At 45.4% G+C, this 20318-nt stretch overlaps 1 protein-coding gene across 1 annotated transcript in view; it reads right to left on the reverse strand.

Annotated features, from left to right (window-relative positions):
- Positions 1-20318, reverse strand: part of PRKCG (protein kinase C gamma) — an 87124-nt gene that overhangs the window by 22938 nt on the left and 43868 nt on the right. Inside the window, exons 7-14 of the mRNA XM_033961960.1 lie at positions 19187-19343; positions 18424-18558; positions 17816-17906; positions 17240-17269; positions 11857-11988; positions 8829-9002; positions 8608-8699; positions 2733-2795 (exon numbers count right to left, since the gene is read on the reverse strand). Coding sequence (XP_033817851.1) covers positions 2733-2795; positions 8608-8699; positions 8829-9002; positions 11857-11988; positions 17240-17269; positions 17816-17906; positions 18424-18558; positions 19187-19343 — 874 coding nt within the window. The remainder of the gene's footprint in view (positions 1-2732; positions 2796-8607; positions 8700-8828; positions 9003-11856; positions 11989-17239; positions 17270-17815; positions 17907-18423; positions 18559-19186; positions 19344-20318) is intronic.

The raw sequence follows: 20318 nt of genomic DNA on the forward strand, positions 1-20318 counted from the left end.
TGCCCCATGGTCTGGCACCTCTCCCCCCTCTCTCTATGGTCAAGCATCTCTTCCTTCTCACTCTCCATTCTAGCTTGGATTTCCTTCTCACCCTTTTCCCCCTCTACTTACAGGTCCAGCATCCATGTCCTCTCCCTTCTCCTCCTCTCCCTTCAGGTCTAGCATCCATTTACCATCCTCTCCCTCCACTTGTATTGCAGCATCCATGTCCCTTGTCTCCCCCTCCTGTATTCAGGCTAGGATCCATGTCCCCTTGTCTCCCCCCCTACTTGCAGTCCCAGATCCTTGTGCAGTCCAGCATCTATGTCCCCTCCTCTCCACCGCCCCCCAGTTCTAGCATCCATGTTCCCTCTTTCCTCCTCCAAATAAGTGGTATAGCATCCATGTCCCCATTCCCCCCTTCCCCATCTCAGGTCTGGTCTCTTTCCCTCCGACCGACACCCCCCCCCCCCCCCCCCGAGATCAGACATACCTGTGGGCTTTCCAAAACAGCAGCAGCTGGCCAGCAGAGAGACAGTGGTGTGAAAGGGCTGCTTGTGGAGTCGGCCGCAAGATACCCATCCACAGTGCTGCCTCTGCTGGCTGACTGGCTGTCACCACTGCTTTTACCTTGTAAGGCCCGCAGGCATGTCTGATCTCATGGGTGGGGGGTCAGTCAGAGTAAGAGAGGTCAGACCTGTGCAGGGGAGAATTCTGCACAAATTCTGCACTGCACAGAATTCCGCCAGGAGCAGTTATTGACTGTTGGGCATTTCAGAAGTCTGAGGCCTCAAGACAGGTTTTTTTTTTTTTCTTTTATGTTGTGCACTGTGTGTTTGTGCTTTATTCCAGATTCTGTGAAATGAAGAAGATTCCTAGAACAACTAAGAAACTCTGAATGTGCATTGCCAACTTTGCATGTTTCTGATAGGTTTGATGTTTATAAGTATTTGAATAAGATTTCATAACACTGTGATATATATTGATTCCAGGAGGGGAGTGTTCTGCCCCCTCCCCCATAGTTCTATGTGAATGTTTACTTTAGTTTGTATTGTACTGGCAATCATAGACTAATGGCCTAGACTCATCCTTCTTGTTTCAAATACCTGCATGCAGTAAGTGTCTTGTTTAGATATTTGTATTAAAACAGTTGGAACTTGGAGACTGAGTTATCTTTTTAAATTTTGGACAGGTTTAGCCCGATATTGAAAAATGCAGTATGACAATAGGGAGCCTTTGTTTAAGTTCCCTGATTCTGCATGGTGAGAATCTATCTTATAATTAGGGTTACCATATGTCCGGGAAAACCCAGACATGTCCTCTTTAGAGGACTGTCCGGGCACCCGGAGGGGTTTCCAAAACCCAGCAGTCTGACCAGGATTTGGAAATCCTGAGCTCGGAGGCTGCATCTGCAAGCCTTTGCGCCTGCGTGGCCATCACCGTGATGATGTCATACGTATGCGCTTCCAAAAGCGGCCTTCGAGCTCGGGGAGGTTTGTGAGAGGGTGAGGCTGGAGGAGGCATGGGGTGGAACCAGAGGCAAAACAGGGCGGGACTAGGGGGTGGAACAGGGCGAAGTCAGGCGTTCTCTTTTTTTCAAAGAGGAAATCTGGCAACCCTACCTATATTCCATTACAGAATGCTAGCATAAGAAACTTAGAGTCGGCGCCATGAAGCTGGTATAACTGCCGTTATGTAAAGGTGGCAAGGGCACAACTAACTTATTCTGTAAGTGGCAGCACTGCCAAATACCCCTCCCATGCTACGCCCTTTTGAATTTACATACTGTGTTACCTACAGGCACCCTTGTACAGTGCGATCTAAATCAATCTAATGTGTCAACCTACAAATTAACGTGTTAAAATAGATTCTGACCCGAAACCAAATCCCTGGCGAAATTTGCAGCTTGGTTTTGACGGAAGCTGAAACTAGCAGCAAGGCCCACCCCCTGCATGGAACGACCACCACTCCATCCCCCTCTTCCCTGCACGCACTAAGACCACCAGGGATGAATGGTAGGCCTGAGGCAGAGTAAGGGATCAATGGCGTAATAAGGGAGATGTGGGGGGGCGAACTGCCCCAGGCACAGTCTTCCTAAGGGCGCAACACCCCTTATTACATCTCTCCTTGCGGTGCGCTTGCGCACCTCTTGCCTTCCCCATACTTTTTTTTTTACTTCTCCAGCACAAGGATGCTGCCCACCTCAGCGTCTGCGCAAGCGGACACCGGCATGGGCATGTTGCTCCCGCCGGAGAAGTTAAAAATGTACGTGAAAAGGGAAGGGGGGCACTTGCGGCGAGGGAACAGGTGCCACTGCCCTGGGCTCCGCTCACCCTTACTACGGAACTGGGATTGCAAGGGGAGCCTCCATAAAGTTCTGGTTCCAGATGAAAATGCCCTGGCATTTTCAGACAAAACCGAAACTAGGCCGAATGCAAATTTCAGGCTGGTTTAGGTGCCAGAACTGAAATTCAGTCAGCTTCTAGTTAAAAAGTCGTAATGTGTTAAAAACATTTTTCTTAAAACAAATGTGTATAACAAATCTATAAAAATCCCCCCAAATTTGAGAGGAAAAAGGAGCAAATAAATTGGAATTGCTTCCTGTTCCTATCCCTGCACCGATAACTTTAGCAGGGAAGAAAGAAAGAGAGAAGGATCGAGGACAGCCACCACCTGGGAGCCATGGGAGGTTGATGATTTAGCTGAGACACAGTGGGGGGAACAGGATGAAAGAGAAGCAAAAAAGATCTCACCTGTAAATAATCCCTTTATTGTGTAGAAAAAAAAGACCGATGGCAATCTCTGCTGCGTAGAACCTGAAGGGTCGGGGAAGAGAGAAGCAAAGCAGATTTTTCCTTTTTTGTAAATGTTGAAAAGCATATTATTTCCCTTAATGTGCAATGGGATAAGAACATAAGGATTGCCATACTGGGACAGACCAAAAGGTCCTCAAGCCCGGTATCCTGTTTCCAAAGTGGCCAACCCAGGTCCCAAGCACCTAGATAGATCCCAAGTAATAAAGCAGATTGTCTGCTGCTTATCCTAGGGATAAGCAGTAGATTTCCCCCAAGACATCTCAATAATGGCCTATGGATTTCTCTTTAGCCAAATATTTTTTTAAACCCCGCTAAGCTAACTGATTTCACCACATTCTCCAGCAACGAATTCCAAAGTTTAATTACACATTGTGTGAAGAAACATTTTCTCTGCTTTATTTTAACTCTACTACTTAGTAGCTTCATCGCATGTCCCCTAGTCCTAGTATTTTTGGAAAGAGTGAACAAGCGATTCACATCTACCCTTTCCACTCCACTCAGTATTTTATAGACCTCTTATCATATCACCCCCCTGAGCCGTCTTTTCTTCAAGCTGAAGAGCCCTAGCCACTTCAGCCTTTCCTCATAGGGAAAGCAACCCAAACCTTTTAGCATTTTCATCGCCCTCTGCACCTTGTCTAATTCCGCTATATCTTTTTTGAGATATGGCGACCATGGTTGTTATGGTGCATGGGTTGTACTATATTGTTTGTTTAATGCATTGGGTATGTTTTCTTGTAAAAAATACGTAGATTTTGGGATGTGCGGGATATTTAAATGCCATGATGCAGGTGCATTGGCTAGAACTATAGGACCAAATAGAGCATTTCAAAATGAATGATTGATTTCCTTCCACTATTGAGGTGCGGATTGTACCAAGTTGGCACTTGGCGTTAGACCTGGAAAGTCAATGCCAGAAAATGTCTGGTCTTCAGCACTGAATTTCCAGGTTTCCGGAGACTAAAGCATAGACAGTTAAATAAAATATTCATCACTTAACCGGCTACTGCGATTATCGTTTAAAGACAGGGCTGACCTTTATGCAATCCACCTGGATGGTTAGGTGCTGGACTGACCAAGAGTCAACTCCGCCCCCCCCCCCTTCTCAATATAGACAGATTTCAGTTCAGCGCTAACTGAAACAAACATCTCGAATACTGTATTATTCTGGACTAGTCTTATAGCCCGTTACATTAACGGGTGCTAGAATATATGTGTGTGTCTGTCTTTATTTCTTTCTCTCTCTCTCCTTAGCCGCTTTCTGTATTTCTGTCTTTCTTTCTTTCTGTCTTTCTTTTTCCTTGGCTGTCCACCACCACCCCTTGCCTGCTTCCGCTGTCCATTCTCCCTTCTTTTTATCTCCCCTGTGTCCACCACCACCCCTTCACTGCTCCCCTTATTCAGCAGCAGCCGTTCTCCCTTTGTTTTACCTCCCCCCTGTCCAGCAGCACCTCTTTCCTTCTCCCCCTGTCCAGCAGTAGGCCTCCCTTCCTTTTTCTCCCCCCTCCTCCTTCTTATCTCTATGATACACTTACCTTGCTCTGCCCCTGATCAGAGGTTCCCTCCTCCGACAGCCGCCTCAAGGCCCACCCAGTTGCACCTATTGGGAAAGTTCCCTCTGCCGCATCCCGCACCCTTCCAGACGCGACTTCCTTTTTCCGACCTGACTGCCGCTGCCAAAGATAAATTTAAAGGTAGGACCGGGTGGGACGCTGGACCAGGGTGGTGGATTTAGAGCCAGAAAGCCAGAGAGCCTCTCTCGATCCCTGCCTGCATGTAAGGGAGCCTGAGCCGGCAAGACCGCGAGAGAGGAGCCTGCACGGACCGAACAGCCCGAGCCCCGACCAGTTTAACTTTCCGGCGGCTCCTCTCACGATCGCCGCCTTCTCCGACGCAGGAGCGGCTCGTGAGAGGAGCCGCTGCAGTGTCTTTTAAGTTAAAAAGAAACTTCGGCCGGTAGGGCCGTATTGCGTGAGGTGGAGAGCAGGAGGGCTTGTCTGGCGCGCATGCACACTCCTACCGCCACAGCTCGACAGATCAGATCTCAGGGAACACGCGGTGAGAGTGCGCATACGCGCTTAGCATTTTATTATTATAGATTCTTCTCTTACTTTTAATGACCAGATAAATTCTTTAGCAGTTTGCGTATGTTGAGGAAAGTTAGTTCACTATTTTATCTAGAACATTACTTTCTATTGGTACAGTCCACTGTGCTTGCTCAGTTGGACTACTGTAATTCTGTTTATGTGGTAGTAATAATAATAATAACAGTTTATATACCGCAGGACCGTGAAGTTCTATGCGGTTTACAATGATTAAAAGATGCTACAGATTGAGTGGATTTAACAAAGTTAAAAGCTAGTGATTAACAGCTCTAAGGATCAGTTATTGTGGAATGAGATTGTACAGGTCAGTTGCCTAAATACTTCAGGAACAGATATGTTTTTAGGTGTTTCCTAAATTCTCCATAAGTAGTAGGCGTAAGCAACTGTTCTACAAAGATCTTTACCCCATAATGCTGCCTTATGTGAGAAAAGATGTTGATGATGTCTTTTAAATTTACATCCTCTAACCGGGGAAACAAAATTTGAGGGTGAGCTTCTCTTATGTCTGTTGGTTGAGAAAGAGAAAGGGTGAGTTATATATTTAGGGGCTAAACCGTTTAGTACCTTAAAACAGAAACAACCAAACTTGAACTTCACACGTGCCTCCTTCGGCAGCCAAAGCAGAAGTCGGTAGGAAGGTGTCACATGATCGAACTTCTTCAACCCAAAACTCAGCCTGACCGACGCTTAGACTGTCTCCAGTTGATACAGAATACAGCGACCAAATTTATTTTTGGAAAGAGAAAGTATGATCACGTATCTCCACTGTTGAGAAAACTTCATTGGCTTCTAGTCCGTCATAGGATACAGTTCAAGTGTGCGTGGGTTGTTTTTAAATTTCTTTATGGAATATTTGATCCCTCTTAGATCTTGCTATTCTAGGATTACAACAATTTATAAATTAGCATTTCCTTCTTCAAAAGGACTTAAATGTACGGGGAAGCTTAGTAATTTGCAATGGACTCCCAGATTCTTTAAGACTGTTAGGTCAATTACATCAATTTCGAAAAAGTTTAAAAACTTGGTTATTCTCACAATAGTAACCCATGATTATTAGCTGACAAACAGTAATTAAGTAATTAAGCATATTTTTTTCTTAACCTTTATTATCTATCTAATCTTAACTAATAGCATTTTTCTGCAAAGTCTATTAGTTTGTTATCCTTTTTTTTAATTGAACTGTAAACTGAGTCGAGCTCCTTAGGGAGATGATCCAGAATATAACTTGAAGAACATAAGCAGTGCCTCTGCTGGGTCCGCTCACGCGGTGGCCCAACAGGTCCAGGACCTGTGCAGTAATCCTCTATCTATACCCCTCTATCCCCTTTTCCAGCAGGAAATTGTCCAATCCTTTCTTGAACCCCAGTACCGTACTCTGCCCTATTACGCCCTCTGGAAGCGCATTCCAGGTGTCCACCACATGTCGGGTAAAGAAGAACTTCCTAGCATTCGTTTTGAATCTGTCCCCTTTCAACTTTTCCGAATGCCCTCTTGTTCTTTTATTTTTCGAAAGTTTGAAGAATCTGTCCCTCTACTCTCTCTATGCTCTTCATGATCTTGTAAGTCTCTATATCCCCTCTAAGTCTCCTCTTCTCCAGGGAAAAGAGTCCCAGTTTTTCCAATCTCTCCTCTGAACCCTCTCGAGTATCGCCATATCCTTCTTAAGGTACGGCGATCAATAGTGGACGCAGTAATCCAGATGTGGACGCACCATCGCCCGATACAATGGCAGGATAACTTATTTCTTTCTGGTTGTAACACCCTTCTTGATTATGCCTAGCATTCTCTTTGCCTTCTTAGCGGCCGCTGCACACTGTGCCGTCATCTTCATTGTCATGTCCACCATTACCCCCAAGTCCCTTTCTTGGGTACTCTCATTCAATAACATCCCTCCCATCATATAGTTGTACCTCGGGTTTCTGTTTCCCACAGGTAATACTTTACATTTCTCAACGTTGAACTTCATCTGCCATTTCGTCGCCCATTCCTCTAGTTTGTTCAAGTCCCTTTGCAATTCTTCGCAGTCCTCTTTAGTCTGAGCTCCACTAAATAGTTTGGTGTCGTCCGCAAATTTTATTATCTCACACTTTGTCCCTGTTTCTAGATCATTTATGAATATATTAAATAGCAGTGGCCTGAGCACCGAGCCCTTTGGGACCCCACTCGTGACCCTCCTCCAGTCCGAGTAGTGGCCCTTCACTCCTATCTTCTGTTTCCTACCCGCCAACCAGTTTCTGATCCATCTATGTACGTCTCCTTCCATCCCATGGTTCTTCAGTTTCCGGAGTAGGCGTTCATGGGGCACCTTGTCAAAGGCTTTTTGGAAATCTAGATATATGATGTCTAAGGGGTCTCCTCTGTCCATCCGTTTGTTAATTCCTTCGAAGAAGTGCAATAAGTTCATTAGGCAAGATCTCCCCTTGCAGAAACCATGTTGGCTGGTTATCAGAAGTTCGTTTCTTTCAAAATGTTCATAGATGTTTTCTTTTATCAGTGCTTCCGCCATTTTCCCCGGGAGCGAGGTCAGATTCACTGGTCTGTAGTTTCCCGGGTCACCTCTTGATCCCTTTTTAAAGATGGGCGTAAAAAGAAAAAAAGAAAAGGTACAAAGAAAGGCGATGAAAATTATAAAATGGATGAGATGGCTTCCTTATAAGGAAAGGCTAAAGCGGCTAGGGTTCTTCGACTTGGAGAAGAGATGGCTCAGGGGTGATATGATAGAGGTCTATAAAATACTGAGTGGCGTGGAAAGGGTAGATGTGAATCGCTTGTTCACTCTTTCCAGAAATACTAGGACTAGGGGGGCATGTGATGAAAGTAGCAGAGTTAAAACAAACCGGAGAAAATATTTTCTAATTGGATGAGTATTAAGCAGTTTTACAATACTAATACATTAGAAATCAGGGTTACAATTTCATTCATTAGAAAATTTTCCTTCTGTCCCGCTGTAATTAAACTCTGGAATTCATTGTCGGATAATATGGTGAAAGCAGTTTACTTAGCAGGGTTTTAAAAAAGTTTGGATAATTTTCTTAAAGGAGAAGTTCATAAGCCATTATTGAGACGGCTAGGATAAGCGGCATAAAACCTGTTTCTCTCTTTGGGATCATGTCAGGTATTTGTGGAAACAAGATACAGAGCGTGATGGATCTTCGGTCTATCCCAGTACTGCAGCTCTTATGTTCTTATGTGAGCCAAGTATTGTGTAGGCCAATGAAGCCATTGTGACATCACTGATGAGGTTGGCTCTTAGGTATTGGTGGGTATGGCATCACAATCTGAGCTCTGGAATGTTGCTACTCTTTGGGTTTCTGCCTGGTACTTGGGACCTGGGTTGGCCACTGTTAGAAACAGGAGACTGGGCTTGATGGACCTTCAGTCTGTTCCAGTATGGTAGCTCTTACGTGAGCCAAGTCTAGGACAATTGAGCCATTGTGACATCACTGATGAGGTTGGCTCTTAGGCATTGGTGGAATGAGACATTATGACACCACAATCTCAGCTCTGTAATGTTGCTACTCTTTGGGTTTCTGCCTGGTACTTGGGACCTGGGTTGGCCACTGTTGGAAACAGGAGACTGGGCTTGATGGACCTTCGGTCTGTCCCAATATGGCAGCTCTTATGTTCTTATGTAATTAGCCCCGAATAGGCAAGCCGTTTCTAGGCAGTTAAATCGCTTTGAATGTCTGCCAAGCATGCCTACTCACATGGCATGGGGCTCTTTGAACTTCCCAACCTGCTGAATATGATACATCAGGTCTCCACCATTCACATACTCCATTACAAAATACAACCGGTCCTGCAGGAGAGAGAGAGTGGAGAATTCAGAAGCCGCGCTGTAGCTGTTCCATGTCCAGCCCCCCACCCCCCCAGGAGTATTTCCAGCAAGTTGGATGGGAAGGGGAGAGTGCGCCGAGGTTTACCATACCGCAGTCTGGAAGGTGGAGTGCAGCTGGGTCAGGAAGTGGGGGCGGTCGGGAAGCGCCAGCACCCTTTTCTCCACCATGGTGCATTCCACGTCATCATCTTGAATGATCACGTCTTTCTTCAGGATTTTGATGGCAAAGAGTTCTTCCGTGCCACGGCGCTCTGCCAGCATCACCTGGAGAGAGGAGGAGGGATAGACATGACACTTCATCAAGGTGACCTGGGGAGACAGGCCCCATGAATATCCAGATTTATGTGGTTGGCTAATGTTCAATATTAACCGCCTATGTGAAACTGGATAAAGAGGACAAAGCTTTCTGTAGTCCTATTTGTACAGTTAACTTGCTGAATGTTGCTACATAAATCACTGGCTTTGTGTTCGAATAGTAAACAACACTACTTAGTTAAGTTCCATTGAGTATCAATCGATAGCCCCTCAAAGGCGATTTAAGACTCCTGCCAGGTTAAATCACCTTGAATATCGACTTATAGAATGTATTCAGTGGTTGGGCTGAAACATGGGCTGGAAAGGGGACAGACTCCCCACCTCCCTCCTCCCCACTTGAATTATAAGCCTTGACCTTGTGGTTTCCAAGAAGCTTGGCCAACTAGGGACTCAACTAGACGTAATTAGCTGGCATCCAGGAGTTGCAGCTTCTGTTTGAGGAAGACCAGAAGAGAGACAGACTTCAGAGGGGTGGGAGGGGGAACTCATCTCTGTGCGATGACTAGGATCCCCAAGGAGAGGGGTGGATGCACAGAGAACATTAGATAATCACAGAAGAGACCAAGTAAGAAGGGAAAACTTTCACGCTATCTGCTTTGGGATAAAGTCTGCATGTTATATACGCACCAGGTTTCTGCAGATCTCGGTGTCTGCTTTCTGGTACAAATAGATTTTACTGGGAAAATAAGTGCCTTGTAAAAGTCTTCACACCCTTTTACATTATTCACAAATTGCAATCAAGACTTTTTGGGCTTCTTGTTCTTAATTAAAATTTGAAAATTTCTACAAAATTGTACATCGTCCATGTACAATGTATGCTCTCTTGATCTGTGAAACCAACTCCTACCTTAATGAATTAATTTTTGAGAGAACAGAATGTTAAAAAAAAAAAAAAGTGTGAAAATATTTGCAAGGGGTGTGTGGACTGGAAAATTAAAATCTGCGTGCGTTATTTTATGAACCCACCCAAAACATCCACCCCCTCCAGAACACAGCTAAATGTTAAGTGTGGTGTTCCACACCACGCATGCTTTCAGACAGACCGAGAGTAATCTTCAGTTGGCTAGTTTACACACCCACCCCTCCATACTAATTTCTAGTTCGCAGAAAGATACAATCAATTCTTTCAACCACCCTAATTAAAATTGGTACAATAAGGGGAACATGAGAAATTCTGTCAAAGCATGTCACACACAAGTGACTCCTGGGGCATTTCTCTTCCATGTGAAAAATTCTGCAGCTTTTATTAGGAACTACAAGACCTTTTTTTAAAAAGATATTACTTAGAAATGCTGAATTTCATATTTATAGACCTGGAACAGGCTTCTGCTCCATGCCTACTCCCCAACCATGCTCTCCTACCAGCCCCAAAAGTAATCAGACCCAATTGTAAACTGGAGACAGTCCTGGTTTTGATCTTATATCCCAAAGCAACATGGGTTCTGTAGGCCCTCCTCCTGCCCATTGGAATCAGTGCTGCAAACCCCATAATGCACCAGGATGGTGGTGGTCAAAAATCCATGACTGTTCCAAAATCATCACCCCAAATCTCCCCATTTTTCTCTCTTGTACTCCCAAAATATCCCACCCCTGCCTGTTAATCCACCCCCTTCCCAGTTACAGAATCATTCAGGGGAAGTCACGATTTTGATTTTTTTTTTTTTTCATCTTCCCTCCCAATTCCTCACCCGATCTCTTCCTTCAGCATCTCCCCTGCCCCTCATTCCCGCTTCTCCCACTCATTCCAGAAAAAGGAGCAGCCAGAATCACTGAATCTCTGGCGCGGTGTCCTGCCACTGGACCAGAAAGAGGATCAGAGCAGACAGAATCCGGTGATCAGCATCAGATCCCGGAGAGGCACGCCTACAGTGAAGCAGGGAGAGGGCAGAGCACAAACATCCATTTAGAATAATCTTGAAAATTAATGAGGGGCATAGAGACGAGACTGTGAGAAACCTGGCGAGGAAAGGAGAGGAGTGTCACTGTGTGGGGAGATGTCTACAGTTTAACATAAGAATTATAGGTCTGTGGTTAAGAGACTAGGAATTAAAGCAGGTGGGATAGAGTGGCAGGGTTGAGGAGAAAAATGAAGAGGGTGGGCAGTATTGTTAGGGGTATGGGACTCGGCTGACATATCACAGCCCCGTGCCGATCCACACATACTGTAAAACACCTAGCAAAAGCAGAGTGTTCCCTCCTCCACTTCCCCTGCTTAACCTCACAAGAGGTCATCTAGAATCAGAGAAAGATGGAGGTGGGAGAGACCTCAGATCTAGAGTCAGAGCAAGGCGAGGTTGGGAGGGACTTCAGGAGATCAGCTAGAATCAGAAAAAAAAAAAAAAAAAGATGGGATTAGGAGGGACATCAGAGAATGACCTAGAATCAGAGAAAGATGGGATTGAGAGGTAGGGTTACCATATGGCTCCAGAAAAAAAAAAAAAAAAAGGAAGAGAGGACAGATTGAGCTATCCAGATTTTACTTCTATTGAAAGCAACGTAATTAAAACCCAGATGTCTCGGGGACCTCAGGTGAATATGTAGAATCAGAGAAAGATGGCGCTGGGAGGGACCATAGGAGATCAGAAGGACCAGGCAGGAGCTAGGACATAATCAGAGATAGGGTTGGGAGGGACATCGAGAGCTGATCATCTAGTGTCATAGTGAGATGAGGCTGGGAGGGACTTCAGGACTTTATGTCTTTATGTAGAACTAGAATCAGGAGAAAAAGCCCATACTGGAAAGGCCCTCTAAACCTGAAATAAAGGTCCATCTCCTAAAAGAGATGCCTGACAGTAGGTCTCACCTTTCCAAAGCTACCTTTCCCAAGCACCATCAGGAAGTTGAAATCAGAGATGTGGAAACGGTTGGTGCCAAAGAAGCTGATGCGCTTGGAGTCCGTAGGGCTAGGACTGGGTGAAGGACCCCGCCTCACTTTCTGCAAGAGATAAGAGAGCATGTGAGGGCTTCCACAGTTCAGACAGTCCAGTAGAGTCCCCGTTTAAGCCTTTGGTGATCTCTGGACTAGGGTTGGCCAACTGCAGCCACTTGTTCAGCTCTGCCCTAGAAGGAAAGGCCTGATCTTAATCCCATGAAATGTATGAGATATGCAGTCTATCTTGTTAATTTTGTTTCTATGATCAGTGAATTGGAAGATTCAAGCCTCCTGCATCAATAATTAGGACAAGATCAGTGTCTTACATACCATGATAAAGCCATCAGGTCTCCTTAAATATATGGACCAGGCCTATGAGGACTGGATTTCACACACACAGGCAAGTAATTAACTGTATTTTATGGGAAGATAAAATACATATTGATAAGAGTCTCCTGGCTAATATAAGATTTTTCTTTAGTAGTAAGGTGACCATACATCCCGTTTTGAATGGGACCATCCCATTTTTAGATCCCCTGTCTCGATGTCGCCACACACAGCTTTGGGATGCCGAAATGTCCCGTTTTCAGGGACAGAATCCCAAAGCTGTGCGCAGGGACAATGAGACAGGCGATCGCTTCCCCTCCCTCCCTGCAGTGCCAAAGCCAGCCTCCCTCCTTCCCTCCCTCCAGCACCCAATTCAACCCCGCCCCCTTGGTCCACCACCGCTGCTTGCCGCCCAGAGGCCTTCTTCCCAACATCAATTCTGACATTGCCAGGCAGCAATTGGCTGGCCCGGAACTTCCTCTCCAACGTCAGAATTGACGTCAGGAAAAAGGCTTCTGGGCTGGCACCTGGACCTTCCTTTTCTCAGCGGCGGAAGAGAAGGGGGAGGGGGTTGAATTGGTGCTGGAGGGAGAGAAAGAGGGAGGCTGGCTTTGGCGCAGCAGGGAGGGAGGGAGGTAGGCAGGCTGGCTGGCTTTGGCGTAGCAGGGAGGGAGGGAGGCAGGCAGGCTTCGTGGGAGGGGGTGGGACAAAGGCTGGAAGGCAGTGAAGGGGACATAGGAAGGAGGGAGGGAGGAAGGAAGGAGAGAAAAAGGCAGAGAAAGGGGGGTGTAAGTAGAAGAAAGACTAGATAGAGAAAGGCCTGGACCAAAGGGGAAAGACAGGAGGCAGATGCAGGACTATGGGAGGTGCAGACAGAGGGGGAGAGACCCTGAGGAAGAACAGAGAGGCAAGATCATAACAGAGGAGGGAAAGAGAGAGGGAGACCTGGAACAAAGGTACAAAGGAGAACCGACACTGGATCTGGGGGCACTAAGGACATAGGAAGGAGGCACTGAAGGCACCAAGGACATAGGAAGGGGCACTAAGGACACAGGAAGGAGGCACTGAGGGCACTTATAGGAAGGGGCACTAAGGACATGGGAAGGAGGTACTGGGGGCACTAAGGACAAAGGAAAGGGCACTAAGGACTTAGGAAGGAGGCACTGGGAGCACTAAGGACATAGGAAGGAAGGAGGGAGGGAATAGAAAGGGACAATTGTTGGGCCTGAGTGCAGAAAGGATGCACAGTCAGAAGGAAACGCAACCAGAGACTCATGAAATCACCAGACAGCAAAGGTAGGAAAAATTATTTTATTTTCAATTTAATGATCAAAATGTGTCAGTTTTGAGAATTTATATCTGCTGTCTATATTTTGCACTATATTTGTCTAGTTTTCTATAGTTACTGAGGTGACATTGTATATTTTAAAGTCATATGCCTTGACATCTTTGAAAACCCCCCAAATATAAATTATAATTTATATTTAATATATATATTAAATTATATAATTTTCTCTGCGTATATTGTGCTTTGTGTGTGGGGGGGGGGGTAATGAATGGAAGAAATTGAGGGCAGGTTTGGTGGTGGGATTGGGGTGGGGCTAGGGCAGGATTGGGGGCGGGACTGACAATTAATAGATGTCCCGTTTTGATGAAAAATAAATGATCACATTATATGGGAGTCTTTTCCCTATGTATGCCAATGCTGCCCTCTGTTGGATGAAGACAGCAGTATGATTTAAACACCCAACATTAGCACTGGCATAGAGCCATAAAAAATCACCTATAATACGATTATTGAGGAGTTGGATCCCCCAAATGTTCCCAGCACTTCCTCCAAAAAATGAGACATTTTTAAAAAATGTGATTTGGGGATACTCCCATGCAAGTTGGCTAAGGGCTCAGGTGGGTTACATGTGTCCTCTCAAGGGTTCTTTGTTGACCTCACAGAAGATGAGAATCCAACCAAGCAAACCCCAGGAAATCATGGGGAAAATGTAAGTTAAAGCGTTGTGTGCTGAAGACTCTACTAGGCCTTCCAGAATGTTCTCTACAGCAAACATTTTTCATCAGAAAGCAAACTGAGGCTCCACAGAAGTAAACCCAGGAGTGAAATAAGGAAATATTTATACCCCCAAAATATGGAAAATGCATGGAATAATCTCTCAGGGGACACTGCGAGGGCAAAAACAATACTGAAATTCACAAGGGTCTGAGATGCACACAGAAAGTTCTCAGTTATGAGAGCAAAGCCTAAGATCAGGATAGACTAGATCGACCCTGTGGTTTTACCTTCCATTCTCTCTGAATTTCAGTTTGATGCTCCCATTGTTGAGGATCCTCTGTGCCCACCCCAGTGTCACCCTTCACTGCCCTACTGATGAGAATTATATATGCCCATTACAGGCTCTTGTGAATTCCAATTATCATTTTTGTCACCCACCCCACACTCCATGCATTTACTACTCCATCTGAGAAGAATGTCACTCAAGTACATGCCTTTCTCTACTTTCAGCCCTTTGTTTTAGGATGGACAATATTCAAATTAGGGCTGTATATTGATTTAAAATGTTAATTGCATGATTAATCGCAATTAAAATTATTAATTGCATAAAGTCCCCCTCCTCAAACTTCCTCTTATACAGTGCAATATATAGATAGCAATTGTAACATAGTAACATAGTAGATGATGGCAGATAAAGACCCGAATGGTCCATCCAGTCTGCCCAACCTGATTCAATTTAAATTTTTCCTTCTTAGCTATTTCTGGGCAAGAATCCAAAGCTCTATCCGGTACTGTGCTTGGTTTCCAACTGCCGAAATCTCTGTCAAAACTGAATCCAGCCCATCTATACCCTCCCAGCCATTGAAGCCCTCTCCAGCCCATCCTCCCCCAAACGGCCATATACAGACACAGACCGTGCAAGTCTGCCCAGTACTGGCCTTAGTTCAATATTTACTATTATTTTATGGTTCTAGATCCTCTGTGTTCATCCCACGCTTCTTTGAACTCAGTCACCGTTTTCCTCTCCACCACCTATCTCGGGAGCGCATTCCAGGCATCTACCACCCTCTCCGTAACGTAGAATTTCCTAACATTGCTCTTGAATCTACCACCCCTCAACCTCAATCAAATCCTACATGTTTCAATTACTTACATTAAAAGTAAAATCATTTATCTTTCTAATCATCTCATTCCACTCTCTGGTTCTGCTTCCTTGTGCTCTGAACTCTGTATCTCGGGCCTGCTGTCTGTTCAGTATCTTTTTTGTCCCTCCTTCACCTTCCTGCCCTCTATCCATATTTCTTAAGAAAAATCAGGGGTTGTGAATATCAAGATGGAAGTCAGAAAAGAGTATAAGTTGCAAAAAAGGAAGACTGACTTCAATAGAAAACTGTCTTTGGAGAGTGATCAGTTATGTATGTAGAGCGCTCAGAGATATGAAACTCTGAAGGGAAGGCTAAAAAGCCACCCTTACAAAAAGAGTTCAGTTGGAATCCTCAGAGCTAGCATCGACATTCAGCAGTGGTATGTACTGTTTTTATGCGTTTGTCCTTCACGATTTGCCCACTGAAAACTATAACACTGCATTAATAGTGTGAGTATGAAGTTGGACCCACACTTAATATGCTAAAATTCTTTATTTATAGACGTGACTGCATTTCACGAAGTTTAATCGACTTGTTACAACTTACTGTACCAAGTAACTTTGAAAATCATGCTTTGAAATACGAAGAGAAAATATTACTCTCAGTATTTTTGAATGATTAAAGAAGTACAAGATATATATAACTTTTCCATCTAGTCTCAGAGAGTGATCAGTAACATAAGAGGTTGCAATGACTGGAAGGTGAACTCTTTTTGTAAGGGTGGCTTTTTAGCCTTCCCTTCAGAGTTTCATATCTCTGAGCGCTCTACATACATAACTGATCACTCTCCAAAGACAGTTTTCTATTGAAGTCAAACTTCCTTTTTTGTAACCTATATCCATCTTTGGCATTCAACAGTCTTCCATGTCTCTTTTTCCTTCTCAAATCTATCTAGTATCCATCTCTTCCTTTCCTATCATGGGTACTATCTTCTTCCTTCTCATTCGCTTTCCCTCGCTTCCATACACACCATCTCCTGTTTCTGCTTCCCCTCTTCTCCATGAGCACCATCTCCTCCCATCTCTCTTCTCTCCTCTTTCCCTCCTCTCCAGGGGCACCATCTCCTCCTCATTGACCCCCCCCCCCATCTCTCATCCTCTCTATGGGCACCATCTCCTCCCATATCTCTTCCCTTCCCCTCACCTCCATAGGCACCATTTCACCTTCCACATAGAACCCCACTTATGCTTTGGTGCAAGTTTCCACCCTCCTCCCCAGCGCTGGCATCTCTTGTCTCTTCTACCCCAACTGCTGCCATCCACTCCGGCAGCCTCTCTTCTGTCGCCCATGTTCTTCATCATTCCATTCCCCATCCCCCTCGTGACACTGCCCGCCCACTGCTCCAGTGACCTTTCTCTCCTGCAGCCCATGTTCTTCATCACTTCATCCCCCTCTCCTGGTGACCCCCCCCAAACTTGCCTGGTTCAGATGGTTTTGAAAAGCTTCCTCAAAATCGCATTGTGCAGGAGGCATCCACGCATGACATCATGTGCATGCGCATGTGATGTCATCATGTCACATCCACACATGCGCAGATGCTGTCCTGCTCAACGAGAGCTGGCAGGGGGGAGGGGGAGCTAGGGCAGGATTTGGGGGGTGGAACTGGGCAATCCTGGGGGTTGGTCTAAGGGTCCGGATTTTACTAAAGTAAAATCTGGTAACCCTAATGTTTAGGCACTTGGAAAATGTGCTTTCAAGTTCACAGGTACAGAGTAATAACTGGGCCTTCAAGCACTAGGGGCAGAATCCAAAATTACCCTTCCCTATTCACAAATATGGTCCAAAATCTGTAAGAAACTCATCAACGACAAATGTTGGTGAATTGTTTTTAAATTACCTCATAAAATTCCATGGGAAAATTGCAGGCCTGAAAAGAGAAAGCACAAGGGTCAGCAGGTGCCCGAACAAGAGAGGGGAAGAGTATAGAGATGAAGAAGGAGAAAAGAAAATTGAAAAGTGGGATGATGAAAGCTAAAGAGAAACCAAAATACAGAAGCTCACTGGAGATCCTGTTATGAGAAATTCACCTACTTATCCACCACCTACTTCAGTCTCTTCTCAATTGAACAACTAGGAGTTGGCAAATCTCAGTAAGTCAGGAGTATGAGAATAGTCATGAAAATTGTGAACTTGGGGTACAAAACCAAATTGGCTTCTCTTGGGGGGTGAGGGTCTTTAAGGCAGTATAATCTTCCCATCAAACACGTGACTTTGTTGTCCCTCTCCCCATCCCTCCACTGCCACACCCAAGCCCCCTTGTACCAACTTTTGTAAGAATAACCTAATGTGACTTGTTCCTAGCTACCCCCCCCCCCAACCAAAAGGTCAGCAGTAGAAGGGTGTGGAAAGTGTCTGGGGAAACTGAAACTGGAGGGGCTAAGAACAACCCCACCCCCTCACCCCCACTCTGTACCTCAAACTTTTGTCGGAGTCCAAAGTCCTCAGCGTCATCGGGAACTGGGACATTGTAATATTCACCTTCCTCCTGGTTTAGTAACTTATACCTGAGGGGAGGGGAAGAGACAACGGAACAACGGACAACGGAGGAAGACACGAGATGGGTAGGATGGGATCAACGTGACGACATCCAACGAGACCAAGAAAATAACAGATGAACAGTGACGGTAAGAGCAAGAGGACATGAAAGGTTGAAAAGTAAGAATTGAGAGATACCAGAAGAGGAGAAGGGAGGGAAGAGGCAGAAAGTGAGAGAAAGAAGATGGGAAAGTAAGTGACGAGAAATGAAAGACCAGGGGGCACAGAAACCCAAATATTTTTTTTAAAGGGAGACAAGAGAGGAAAAACATACACCAAACAGACAGAAAAGATAGAGAAAGAGAGAGTGAAGTTAAGACTGCTGCCCTTCAAATGACCTTGGTGTAATTTGAGCTTCCCAATAAGGGCCAATGCACTGAGGGGTGAGGAGAAGCGGAGAAGGGGGAATCACCAAAGACAACTACTCATGGTGAGAAAGGAAGGACGTGGACAGTAGGGGGTGGGAAAGAGAGAGAGAGTTCTTACCAGCCATCGACACCGTTCTTCAAGAGCTCAGAAACACCAAAGGACATGGAGCCCATAAAGTCATTGCGAGAGGTGCGGTCCCAGTCCCACACCTCCACAGACACCCGGCGGTCCAGATCTCCTGGCTTCAGAGAGCTTCAGATCACCCAATAAAAAGAAGGGGAGGGGGGCGCACATTAAAATGATTTAGCAAGGGGATTGATAAAAATAGTAAGACCGCAACAAGCCCTTTACCAAGTGGTTTTTCTCCTACACAGTTATTTTCAGCACTCATATCAGTGGCAGTATTGCATAGCGTAGTGCTACAAGGATTCGATTCTCCACTCTGGACCTCTGCACCCCTGCTATGCTGGAGAGGGGGCCGAGAATGAAGCAGAGTCAGCGCTCATAGCCCCAGAAGGGGCTTGGGGAGGGGGATTTTAGCTTACTGAGCTGTGGCAGCCCCTGGTGGCTGAAATTAGCACCTGCAGCAAGAAGGTTCTGGAAGCACATCTAGTGATGGGTCCTCACCGAGGAAATATTCCTGAGAAGCTACAAATAAATACTCAGGATACCAGGGTTTCAGCTTTGGTTCTAAACCAGGGGCCCAAATGAGCAGAAAGAAACTTTATCGGGTCTGAAAAGCAACAAAACACATCACATGCTCAGATACTAGATCAGTACCAGGTAAGGGGAGAAAGAGTGTCCCCTGCAGGGACACTGACTGGGTCAGTACTGGTTCCGAGGGGAGAGAGAGTGTCCTGAATACCATTCTATATCTTACAATATAAAGGTTTCGTTCCAGATTGGATTCAGAGTGGACTTCACGGTTCGGGTCTTCTGCTTGCTGAGATTCTTTGGATCTGGAATCAGCTTCAGTTTCACATAAGGGTCAGAAAGTCCATTCGGGTCCATGGGGATCAGGTTACGAGCTTCGCCCACTGCCAAGTTGGCCGAATCAGAAAAGAAAAAAAAAATAGGTCAGTCTTTCTGGAGCCAAACCTTTCATTTGTCAAAGGGCGGATAGGATGGAGGAAAGATTAGGCCACCGACCCACGTGGAGACACTGCGCTAAGATTCATTTTAAATATCCTATGAAAGCAAAATTTCTGTCAACCCCAAACAGTGGGTAGAAAGCGTCCCATCCCTTCTCCCCTTTTAGAGCTGAACGAAGTAATCCCTACCCCCCCACCAAATTCCCAGGGTTGCAGCGCCTGTGCTATTGAAGGTTGGCGCTCTTCCAGTCCTTCACGTGGGTGGGCAGAAGATAAGAAAGAGATGGGGAGAGAGAGAGGAGGGAAAGAAAGACAGTTTTGGAAAAAGCCAGAGAAAAGGAGAATGAGATCTTAGAGGGGGCTCGATGCCTGCGATATGAGGAGAGATCTTTCCCCAATTTTCTTGATGGAGCAGAGCTATTAACCTTTGCACAACCAGAGTGATTCTCTGTTTCCATCCTGAGCTTTACCCCTCACTCTCTCACCACCGAGAATCCTCTGTGTCCATCGCCTGAAACCTCCAACCTCTCTTGTTCCAGAACATTCTTTCCTCTGAAGGATTTGTGTTTGTGTCTGATTGATACCTTTGATGCATTGCAATCAGTCTGTAACAATCTCACCTGCCTACCATGACCCCCCTCTAAGGGAGAATCAGGAGTAAGACCTGCATGAAAATGTAGGCGGAAGAAGACACAAGCATAAGACCTGCATATATTGTAGGCGAAGACCCCGAGAACCCCAAATAGTTATATTTCTAAGAGAGACATTGTGCATATGAATTCAAACTTCTAAGCAGTCATTTTCCTCTCTGCCAGTAAGAGAGAGATTCACCTTTGCTCCAGAAACCAGCAGTCAGATCTCCTGACTGTAGCATCACTGTTTTGGAACTTTTCAGAACAGTACAGTACATGATAAAAAGTT

Source organism: Geotrypetes seraphini, chromosome 10, assembly GCF_902459505.1.
Source record: "Geotrypetes seraphini chromosome 10, aGeoSer1.1, whole genome shotgun sequence".
NCBI classification, from domain to species: Eukaryota; Metazoa; Chordata; class Amphibia; order Gymnophiona; family Dermophiidae; genus Geotrypetes; species Geotrypetes seraphini.